The sequence below is a fragment of the Lepisma saccharinum genome, chromosome 7 (assembly GCF_977018435.1).
Source record: "Lepisma saccharinum chromosome 7, izLepSacc3.1, whole genome shotgun sequence".
Taxonomy (NCBI): Eukaryota; Metazoa; Arthropoda; class Insecta; order Zygentoma; family Lepismatidae; genus Lepisma; species Lepisma saccharinum.
Window position 1 is genome coordinate 90,359,846 of NC_139235.1, and position 12,169 is coordinate 90,372,014.

The window sequence follows — 12,169 nt, forward strand, 5'->3', positions numbered from 1 at the left end:
GGTCAGTTCATATCGGGTGCGGTGCCTAGTTGCCGCCATCTTTGCGCGGTAGCTTACTTCCGCCAGTGTTCGTGCAGAAGTCACTCCGGCAACAGCCGAAAGTCACCGCGTTGCGGATATTCATCAAAAACGTAAACCTAACGTGGCTACGTTTCATTCGGCATATCAGTGAAGTGCAGTGATATTTAGTTCAGTTTCACAGGAACCTTACAGTGCTGATATCATTCAGTGAAGAACTAGTGACGTGTTATTGTAAAACCGGCTTCCAATTTCATATAAACAGTTTACTGAGGCAGGAGTGCAGGACAGTGTAATTACATGTCATGTGTACATATTTATTATTAATATAACGTTATAGTTTTAGTAAGTGCCTTCATTTTCTTTACACCTTAAGAAGATCGCGGTGAACTCAGCTCTATGGTGATACAATCCATTCCAGGGAGACAATCAGGGTCCTACCGGGCAGCAAACGCAATCAGGTGCAACACTGTCAACAGCTAATGTTACTTCCCTCGTCCTAATAAATTTACTTCCAACCAGTGACGGCGCCAGGGAAATTTGACTGGGGGGGGAAGCCTGGCAACAAAATATTGTAAGGGGGCAGTCACATTAAAACGCCCGAAAACACTACACATATATATATGCTTATATAATAATAATTATTATTATTATAATTATTATATTCATGTATGGTGTTTTGTGTGTGTCTTTTATTTAGAGTGGACGTTTACTGCCTAAATTTACTTCTTGATTACGAGTTTATCTCCACATGATTCATTTTAATAAAGACATTAATTCTTTTTTATTGGTAAGTTGCGTTGTCTCTAGTGGCCTATTTCAGTATTGAAAGACATTCATAATTTTATAATTCATCGTCTTTCTTGAGATGAAACTACTGATATAAATATTTAAGTTACAAGATAATAATAGGGTAGACCAGGGCATTACGGATCACAGGGCATTATGGATCAATGTAAGGTTCACGTGACCTGCAAAGAAAACTTTTGCAGGCACGAACTTGAAAAATATAGCGGATCATGCTGCCATCTGTCCGCTTACTAGCTGCCTGTCTTTCTTCGCTGTATCAGTTGGCGTGCGTCTGTGACAAGTGATTGTTGTAAGCAAGTTGGTGGAGACGGTGCAGAAAATGTACCCATTGTAAGTTTTGTTCGACGTTTGGTAAGGTTGCATTGTAGAATGTAGGGGTTTAAGTGCTCTACAATTTAACATGTGATAAGGTAGGGTGTGTTTTTGCGATGTGCCAGTATTTGATATGACTAACCCTATTTGTTATTATTTAAATGGACATATGTCGAGAATATGCAAATCAGGGCATTACGGATCGGCCAACACGGGGCTAAACGGATCTCCCACTTTCAGTACGTTTTACGTACTTTTACTTAACAGTATCTCTTCTAACACGACGCTTTCAATTTCCAGATAGTTCGCGATTATCAAAAGAAGTACACCAGAAATTCGTGGTCTGTAGTAGGAATGTCCCGGGTTCGATCCCCAGCCGGTTCAAATCCGGGAACTTTTCTAACGATGGAAGCGGCCTCGGCGCCCACGCAGCGTCGGATAACATGGGTACCTGGGGGAAACCCTGGGGGTTAAAGGCGGTCAGGGGGGTGATGCTGATCACATCACCCCCACTCACGACCGGATCAAGAAAGTGTGGGGCGTTACCCTCACACCCCCTATACGCCTTCATGGCGTGGTGCTGTGCACAGGGGAGCACTTTACCTTTTTTAGTAGGAATGTGTGAAGCTGTGCGTTTGGTGACATCCGGAGAAAAGACTATTCGGCAAGCTGCGGAACTTTGTGGTGTGCCATATACTTCATTGCAACGAAGAACATCTGGTGGATCAGATGACGTTGGTCGTCCTGGTGTAAAGCAAGTGTTTAGTGATGAGTTTGAGCAGGCTCTTTCTTCGAGATTGTGTGATTTAGCTCGAAGAGGATTTGGGCCAACACCCAAAGCTGTGCGAAGATACGTTTTCAAGTTTGCAGAGAAAGAGAACATACCGCATTCCTTTAATAAAGAAAAAGGACTAGTCAGGGCGTACGAACAAATGTAATGTCGAATGTAGACATGATTGCTAGCAATTCTTGTAGTTTTTGTAAGATTTCATATGATGATCCAAGATGTGCACAGATGGGAGATTGGATTCAATGTCAGTCCTGTCGTAAATGGTATCATGAGCGTTGCGTAAATGCTGTCGGAAGAAAACAATTTGTGTGCGGTATATGTCAGATCCCAAAACTGTAATACAGTATACGGTACTTGTTTTTATGTTTTTTATGTTTTTAATCTTATGTTATATACATAAAATTAAACTGATCCATATTGCTCCGTTAGTGATCCGTTTTACCCCTGCTATCAGGGCAATACGGATCAATTGCAGTGTCCCACAAAATATTTTTTTCTGAATTGTATTTTCAACTTCTGGTTCTTTCAATGCTATGCACATGTAGTAGAAACTATAATTAATTTTTTGGTAGAGTTTTGTGTTGCTAGCATAATTCCTTGGCCAATAAAAACTGTTGTAAAGAAAAATTGATCCGTAATGCCCTGGTCTACCATATAAATGATGAAAATAATGCTTCTAAGAGTTTAATTTTCTTGCAAAATAAACGTGACGTTGGAAGAAATGAATCTCCTTAAGTATTAGAAACAATGTGAGGCACTTAGTGAAGTGCAATTCTCCTGTAGGAGAATTCTGCTCTATGTGCTTTGGAGAACACATTGCGCACCTTTGGTACGTTCAGGACTTGACATTTCTTGTCAATGGCAAGAACAGCCAAATGAGGCAGTTTGCATCCAGCATCCTGTTTCGAGCAAGCCTTTTCAAAGATTTTAAGAACAACCATCTTCGTAACGCTGAAGAGTTTTGGACAAAATTTGTGTTTCACCTTTCAGGGAAATGTTATCACAGGATAAAAAATCAGACAAAGATTACAGTTATCTCATAATTCAAGAAATATTCTGACCCTGGCAATACTTACTCTTACTCTACCATTCCAACGTATGTCTGTGCTACACAATTACAGGCACCTATGGAGTTCGTGGGAAGAAGTTCTTCGATTTTGATATGTACGAGAAAGAGCGAACCTGCATCCAATGATTGAAGAGTGGCAAATCCTAATAAGCATTCTTTTACCTGGCCGCGATATGTTTTGAATCGAATTTAAGTGTAATTTGCATTTTAAGGTTCACGTTCAATACATTTCCAAATAATATCCCCCTCATTAACTTCAAGAGTATCGAAGAAATTCCCTTTGTTAAGGTTTGCCTCAGACTCATCATCTCGAAATTCAAGTCCCTGAATAGTAAGAAACCGCGATGAATCCACAACAACTGACATGTAGCGTCTGGGTTTCTTCGATCACCTTTGGTCCTGGGTTCGATACCAAGTGCAGGCACTTTAAACTATTAGTCCAATCCCGATTGGCTTTTCCGTGCATAAAGTGGACTTAAAACACCAAATCAACCAACCAACCAAATCTTGAATCAACTTTCAATGTCTTTTAATAATTAGCGTTGTCACTAACGACCACGATTAGAATAATTTGCCTGTACTACAGATGATGTCTTGTGGTCCTGAAAATATTCGTGATGTTTTAAAACCATCCACATTCAACACTTTTCCCCAGTTCTTAAGACTGGGTAAGACTTAGGTTAATCTCGGCTATTACAGGACATAAATGAGTTCTCTGCTCTTACGGCTTTACAAACTGTGGAGTGAATGAACCAAATCCTCTCGTGGGAAGGGAGGAACTTTTATTTGTTGGCCATTTACATTTTTAAATAGTTTACTGTTGTTTTAAACATCATGATCAGGACTGAAGGCTTAGTTTTATACCTCAGATTGAAGTAACACTATTTATTCTTATGCACACGGGTGATTTATTTTTAAGTTGGAAGGAGTAATTGTTTAGTTTTAGGTGGCAAGGTCGAGGCGTGATCGATATTTTAGACCTCTCGGAGAGGGGGGAGGTCAATTACCCCTCTCGCCCTGTTCTTCTCTAAAATCTGAAACATCTGAAAAGACGTGTAAAGTTCAGACTGATTTAATTCAAATGCAAGCGTAGTGACTTGCCACATATTTGACACCTCGGCTCTCTTCAACCATGCACTATATTTGAAAGTTTTCGTTGCAAAACTTTAGCGTAGCAAATGCTCTCAAATTACTGATAGTTTCATTTCTTAATCTCAATCTCTAAATAGCAGTCTGAGATTTGAAAAATATCAGTAAAAGGTGAAAGGATCATTTTTGTACGCCATTTTTGAAGCAGAAATGTTTTATATGTTAAAATATAAAAAATATAGTGCCTCAATCTCATCGACTACCTTCGCGATTAGCCAAAAATGGCAGAATAGTGAAGTAAAATGAACTAAATCTATCATTAAATTACTTCTTTTTAACTCTTTCATTAATGTAAATGCGACGTTTGAATTAATATTATACTAGATTTTTAAAATGATGAAATGGTAAATGAGAATACGGCTTTTTAACACATCGATCAGAAAGTTTCAGAAACATGGATTTTCTCAATACGTTTTCACGTGTACTTTGTCCTCTTTTAAAAGTAACTTGTTTTAGCGTGTTACTAATCATTAAAGGAATGCCTCCATACCAACATGCTTTACTGCATGTGAAGATCTAGTACCAGGCAGGGATGGAAATTTGCGGTAATTATCTTAAGACATAACATGTTAGTTTTCTTGTATTATAATGGAATTATAAGTAATAAAATAGTCCATAATAAAGACCTCTGGTCCTCCTCTTATCACTTATGAGGCTTCGCCACTGTGGATATACATATATTCAATAACCACATATTTATTATTTATGTAATACATATATAAATATAACAATACAATATAGCTAATAAGCTCTTTAATTATAATATATATGGGGAAGATGTAAAAACTTGTTGATGGATTTGAAAAACCTGCCCACCCCCGCTCCAAACTAACTTGACGTCCACTCCTTCATAGTAGAACTTTAACAAATAGCTTTCTTGACTATCGTCGCACAATTGATGAAAACAAGCGCTCATTTCTTACTTCGTCTGCCGGTGCATTTGTACTGGAAACAACGGGAACTGGCCTAAACCAGAAGTTCCGGCGGGGGGGGGGGGGGGGGGGGCAAGACCTCACCAATGTTTATGTTTACATTTTTAACACGATCCATACCTATATAGAAAAAAGACTAGTCGCTTGTGATATGGTGAACGTGGAAGATATTCTTCTTTACCCCATTGTACAGTCAACGGCAAAGATAATGGTAGGCAAATTGTCCACCGTTATTTTCATTACTTCTTTATTCTACATCCTGTGTTGTTTTAAGGAATGAAACTATGTTGGCTCGAAGCAGGCATTGTTCTCTGCTTATTGAAGTCATTACTTCAATTCATTGTCATCAGTAGAGCCCGGAAGTTCAGGCATTTATTTTCGTTAAAATAGGCAGGCAAAAAGGCATTTATAATGTGGCAAATAGGCACTAAAAATGAAAAAAGGCAAAATAAACCGAAAAAAGGCACATTTAGAAGTCGCTTACTTTTATCTATAATTTCTGGCAAAATGTTAAAATCTAAATTGGGAAGAGCATTTCAATTTTCTCCGTCTTGATTGTACATAACTACAAGGTGCTTTTTAAGTTCTCAACATTCATTGATAGTCGTCTGTCAGAGAGAATGTTTTTCATAATAGAAAATGATCTTTGTACTTCGACAGAAGTTATTGGAGCATACATATAACAAGCTAATGTAGCTGGACTCATTTTGGTAACAGCATTTTCACCTTTTAGAATATCACAAATTGTTTTCAATTGTTTCAAGTCTTCATTTGCACTCATTACCCTTTAGCCCATTTCCGCAACAGCTGACCCCTTTTCTCCTGGCACTTCCATCATCTGCTGCATAGATTCCTCGAAGATTTTCATGGATGCTATAATTGTAATTGTCTCTGGCAATGCACCATAATGTGCAAAAGTAAACTTGAATAGCACAGGAGTTTTTTCACTTCACGAATTGAAGCCGCTTCATTTTCTGAAAGCGCATCGATCACCTCACTGATTTTTTGAAGGTTGTTAGCATAATATATAGCTGCTGATATCCAGGTTCCCTATCTCGTCAAGACTGGTTGCTGAGATAAACTAAGCTCCATCGCAACTTCCTGAAATTTTCGGGTTCGAGAGGGAGATTTCAGAAATATTTTCTTTGTGTTCGAAATCAACCTGTCCACTTCAGCAGTCAATCATGCACAAGAAACCGAAAGGCAATATCCTGACTCAGCATGAAATACTTTTTTCTCACACTTTTCTCCTTCAGCAATGTTGAAACATGCGTGAGTTCAATATTACTTAAATAAGGCGAAAATTATTCACATAATAAACGTAAGAAAAATAAATGCCAACAACGTTTTTTGGGAGATAAATAATTTATATACACATTTTTTTTAAAAAAATGTCAAATTTCATTGAAAAAGGCAAAAAAAGGCATTATAATTAAAAATAGGCAGTGGGGTCCCAAATAGGCAAAATGGACAAAATGAAAAGGCTTCCAAAACATTCGAAACAACATAAGAAACGTATATCCGGAAAAAAATTATCAATATATGCAGTAGATAAAAAGAGGCATTTTGCCAAACTTCCGGGCTCTAGTCATCAGATTGTGTAATTCAGACCGAATTAAAATGGTGGTGGAGAATTCGCCTACTCTTTCTTTCGCAGTTGGGGTACGATTCATTTGCTCGGCACATTTGCTAAGTACCACTCAAAGGAACTGCAATCTCCAGTCCGTATAATCTGCATTGAGAGCGTGGAATTGAAATGTAACTATCCCAATGTTACTGCTTCAAAATGCAATAGACGCTTGATTTTGAACTTCCTGTTAAAGTTTGTATACATCTATTGGAGACATCCTGTATTGTGGATGTTGTTCGTTCTTGCTTGCATAAAATTACGAAGCTGATTAGGAGAAATAGTTTTGGGGCACTCATTGCAAAGCACTTATTGAAATCAGAAAATGAATCCTGTAAAACATGGCTGTAATTTATAGAATCGTAGTATGACTAGACTCCCTTCACAGGGGCGGCTTAAGGACAGGGTGACCCGGGAAACTGCCCGGGGTCCGCCCTTACCGGAGCGTCAAACCAAGGCGTCCCCCTTGATTAGCGCCTAAACCTTATTTCTCATTTCATAAACGTGGATATTTGTTTGTTTGCTTGAGTTGTTTTAAGAGCACTTTATGCACAGAAAGTCGAATCGGGACTGGACCTACAGTTTAAAGTAGAACCACTATGTGCCTCCACCGGGTGAGTGGCAATTTGTTTTAAAAATAGTTGCATTTATTGTTGACAAGAATTAATTGAAGTTACTGCTGCATAACATAATAACTGCATTACAAAATCATGTAGCAATTTAAGCAAATGTGTTACTGTTATTTTGATGTAATACAATAAACACGATCTTTTAACAGTAACAATTAAATTATTTTTAAAATAAGATTTTGTCATTAAAGCCATAAATATATAACCTGACCATATCTTTCTTCTACTGCGATTGCAGCAAGGGCACCAAGCCAATTAGGGCCTATTTTGTCTTATCTTAAGTAAGATACATTAACTTCCAGGCCAATTAATATTGATCGAATTAAAAAAATAATCGTCATTACAAGCAAAGAATATTTTCCGTGAAAGATAGTTCGCTGTCTTAACTACAGTTTCAAACTTTCCACAATTAATAAAATGAAAGTAGATACCTACATGTTGTTTAGGCGGTATTCAAATATTGAAATATCGAGTCAGTGTCAGGCCGGTTGAGTTGATTTTCCTTCTTCTAGTGAATCATAGCTCCTAATCTTTGACATATGGAAAGATCCTCATTGGATTCATTGATTCAAAAATACAAGATTAAGGTTCTCAAAGCTTCAAAGATTTAACACCGGTTACATATGTTAGGATTGCTTTTCTTATTATCCCATTCAACTTGTGAAAATTGTACCACATAGTGTAATATTATATCCTTAATCATTTTTCAAAAAATATTTATTTGAATAACCTTTGTTCAGATATTATTAGTGAACATATTTCTTATCAGGAATGTGATTACAGAACGTTCTATTTGTTGAGAAATTTGTAGAGATCTAAACAATCAACACTTTAGTAGTTTCTAGGGAAATGGACTTCAACTGAAACGTAGTTCATTGTCACTGCAATTTGACTTTATCTTTCCAGTATGCGTCGATTCACAGCAGAGAAATGGTCGAGAAGTGTACACGATTTAAGACGCCATCTAAGGAGACACCATGACAAGCAGAGCGACATGTCAAAGTTGGAACTCACCGCCAAAGCTCGTGCATGCACTAATATTTACTTTCTGGCAATGTTTGTTTTGTTATCTTTGATATTACTGGTATTAACAGGCTATTTCATGCACTTTGGGGATCTAGATGTGATGCTCAAAGGATATGACGATTGTGGAAACTTGTGCGGAATGGTAAACAAAGGAATTGACAATTTCACATGCTCAGGTAAAAATCACTCGAGCCTGGTGTTTCAACTTTTTAATGTGACTAAAACGGCAGACAACAGAACGAAGATAAAATATGGATGCGTGAAATCTTGCCCTACAAAATATGAGAAATTTGCTAACAGGTGCTTTCGAAGAGAACGAGGAGACAAGTCTCTTTCGGAACCTGTAATTATTGGAGGCTTTCTTATTGTTAGATTACGGTGGTCAAATATCCTGACGGTAGGCCGACTTGTTGGGATTATAACTTTTGGATTAGGAATGTTATTTATTTTCGGATTGAGAAAGGTACGGTGGATTGTCTTGGCAGAAGTTACAACTCTTGTCTATATACTAGTACTGGTGATGTCCTGGACTGCTTTGAACAACCAAAGAATAGACAGTAGAATCATCGTACATACATTAACGATATCTGCAGCCTTTCTGGGAGCGATTCCTATTATAATTGTTTATCTACGGAAGAATGGAAGACTTGTGCGTAAATTATTTTTGGAAGCTACGTTTGCCATCTTTACTATACGCCCGATACTCTTTCTACCAGCCTTAACACTCCTGTCTTTGCGTTTTATTTCTGCACTGTTGGGTTACGTATCGTTGTGGACATTGAGCGTTCGATACGTCAGTGGTGATTCCAAGTCCCCGAGCTATGATTTGCAAAACGTTTCCGCGTGGAGCACCCTTACCAACTTCGTCGTTCATCTTTGGAGTATGAACTTTTGTATCGGTTGTCAGGAGTTTGTGATAGCAAGAGTGGTTGTGGAATGGTACTATGCGATAGATAAGTACAACGAGTTTCAGTTCTGGACAATTGTAAGGAGCATTGGACGCCTATCGCGTTACCACCTAGGGTCAGTTGCTTGTGGAGCCTTTATCAACACAGTCTCATCACTTATTCAAATGACATTATATTCCTACGTGCAGTATTTTCTTGATTTGGAGAGTGTTGTCAAATACATCACACAGAGTGCTTATATTATTATAACGATCCATGGTCAGAATTATTTTGCCTCTGCTATTCGAGCATTTAATAACATATGGATAAACAAATCAAAACATCTTGCAGTGTTTTTCCTCGCAGCATATGCACTGCATCTAACAAAATGGACGTCGCTTTTTGTCTCACTACCGTGCGCTGACTTTATGCTGCAAGATAACTATTGGTGGACACCAGTAATCATTGCCGCATTACCAGCGTTTCTATTGGCGGAATATGCCTTGATAGTCAACGTCATATTTTTAAGTTACTGCGAAGCCATGAATGAAAATAATGACAAATTTAAATCTTTCTATATGTGTACCGGTCTTGCAAAATTTGTGGATACTCTCTATAAAAAAATATATGGTGCTGAAGGTATTGGAGCAAAGAAAATTGAACATGAATTAGTGTAGTTGCAAGAAGGATCTACAGGAAATCTTCACAACTTAGCCAATTGTACAGGATTAAATTGTAGCAAATATATGTTAACATTGAAATAATTTTTCAAAAGAAATAGAGTCCTGTATTTTATACGATAAGATGCATAGCCAATTAATGTAAGTAATTATTAAACTAGAGTCTATGAGCGTCGCAAGAAAATTTTGTAGACGGGGTCAATCGTTGATATAAGATTGAAAATTTCTAATTATAATAATATTATAATTAGACTATTATTTTATTGTCAATGTGTTATTATATGGTGTACGGATTTGAAGCGATATAAGGCGGGGTCACGCAGAGCCTGTCCGTGGTGACCAGCCAATGGCAGGAGCGCAACGTTGTACAGTTAGGAACTTTTCTTACTTTACTTTTCAAGAAGTTTTCATAAAATTTGCCACTTTAGGGTTCATCATAAGATGAGGCAAGACATTTCGCCTACAGCCGGAGTTTTCGTTTATTGAAGAAACAATAGATCACAGCACGTATCAACACACACAGACAATTACCCTTTCGCTTTCCTTCCGTATGTTTTTTCGTTGTCACCATATCAGCTGAGGTGTTAAATTCGTCTCAACATACACAATGACCCTTCATTGTCATGGGCTTTCTCGAACATTGCCAGTCCGAGTCAGTTGGAGTTCAGTTTTTTCGTAGCAAGGGCGGTGTAAAATTAAGCCCCTATCACACGGAACTGGATTTCTAGTTAGTTGGCGATGAACTAACTTTCTGGGTAGTAATCATGGCCGCCTGGCTGACTGCTTGACTGGTTTTGAGGAATAGGACATGTTCTAATTGCTACTAACTTCTTCGACTAGATTCTGTGGAACAGCCAATCAGAGCAAAGTTTGGCCATGTGAAGATATTCTGTGAGTTTGTAAAGTAGCCTTTTTTTTGTCTGTGGCTTCCGAGTGCATACAACACGAAAGGCAAGTTTACAATTGAAAAAGCTAAAATATTCTTCCATACGTGTATAGTAAACGTTGTAAAGTACGTATTTTATCAGCGCCGTTCTTCTCTACCTAAAACCATTTAATGCGATGCGATATTCCTCTCGGTTGGATAGTTATCGTATTTTAAAAGTGTGAAGTGATACGTTGTTTACATCTCGCGCGGCCGCCATTATGGAAACGAAAGACTATCGACAAGTACGGTATAACAAGTACCGTGTGAGGCGAAAACTAGCAAATGGGTAGCCAGTCCAGCGTCAACTAGAGCATTCCAAATAGAAATCCAGTTCCGTGTGATAGGGGCTTTATTTGCTTATCGTCTACTTGTACAGTCACGGACACTTCTGGGTTGTAATGGCCTAATTTACTTTTAATGGAGTTGCTACAACGCAGAAGTGTCCAAAACTGTAGGTCACAAATAGTTGAGAGTGCAATAGCGTGTGTTTCGTGAGTTATTTAATAATGTCACCCTCGAAACCTAGCAGCAGTAAGTTTAGTAGAGGCACGAAAAGTAAAATAATGCATTCATTCATTCATTTATGAAAGCTGTTAGGTCCAAAATAAAGGAATGAATAAATGAATGCATTCACAAGGCAGAAATGCGTGCTAAGAAAATATTGTTGAATATTGGACACATAGCGAATTCTGTCTTTCCCTTCCACCAGCAGTTGGTTTGGCAACAACGAAATAGCACTGACTGAGTATTGGCTGAACTCGTGTTCCTTCTAAAAGCGTACACTGTATAATATTTTTATATCCTTGCCTTCATTACATTATTCTATTTCAGTGGTTCTCAAAATGTGGTACGCGTATTCCCAGGGGTACATGAACGACTTGAATGAGGTACGCGATCAGCTCGGACGAGACATGTCGAGAATATCCACACGATAACATTTTTGCTGCAGGTGTGTAGAGCAGAATTATTTGTTACAGACTTCATAGCTTTAACACTCAACTGGAAAATAAGGCTAATTTTGTCACTAACACTCTTTTGTTTCATATATTTTGAAATAAAATACTATATAAATAAATATACTATACTAAAAAATATATCTCTAATAGACTAAATTTGGAGCTTAATCTCCGCTTGAGGTTTCAAGTGCACAACCAGATATGAAGAAACTGTGTCAGGTTATGTATGCACATTCTCTCAGTAGAAACTCTGAGGATTTACAATAAAAACTCCAAAATTGTGCTTGACATTTTGTTCACAAACTCATTTTTGTTCTTTTTTTTCAATAACTCTGGAAAAGTATATGAAAATTATT

The 12,169-nt window shown here is 37.8% G+C and overlaps 1 protein-coding gene across 1 annotated transcript; it reads left to right on the plus strand.

Annotated features, from left to right (window-relative positions):
- Positions 1-8,213: 8,213 nt before the first annotated feature.
- LOC145990339 (choline transporter-like protein 1) lies at positions 8,214-9,981 on the plus strand. Its single transcript, XM_083126033.1, has one exon. The coding sequence runs from the start codon at positions 8,244-8,246 to the stop codon at positions 9,924-9,926; it is 1,683 nt and encodes a 560-aa protein (XP_082982159.1). The 5' UTR covers positions 8,214-8,243; the 3' UTR covers positions 9,927-9,981.
- The last annotated feature ends 2,188 nt before the right edge of the window (positions 9,982-12,169 follow it).

Coding starts and splice junctions, on each gene's coding strand:
- LOC145990339 (XM_083126033.1), top strand. CDS start 8,244: ATGCGTCGATTCACAGCAGAGAAATGGTCGAGAAGTGTACACGATTTA.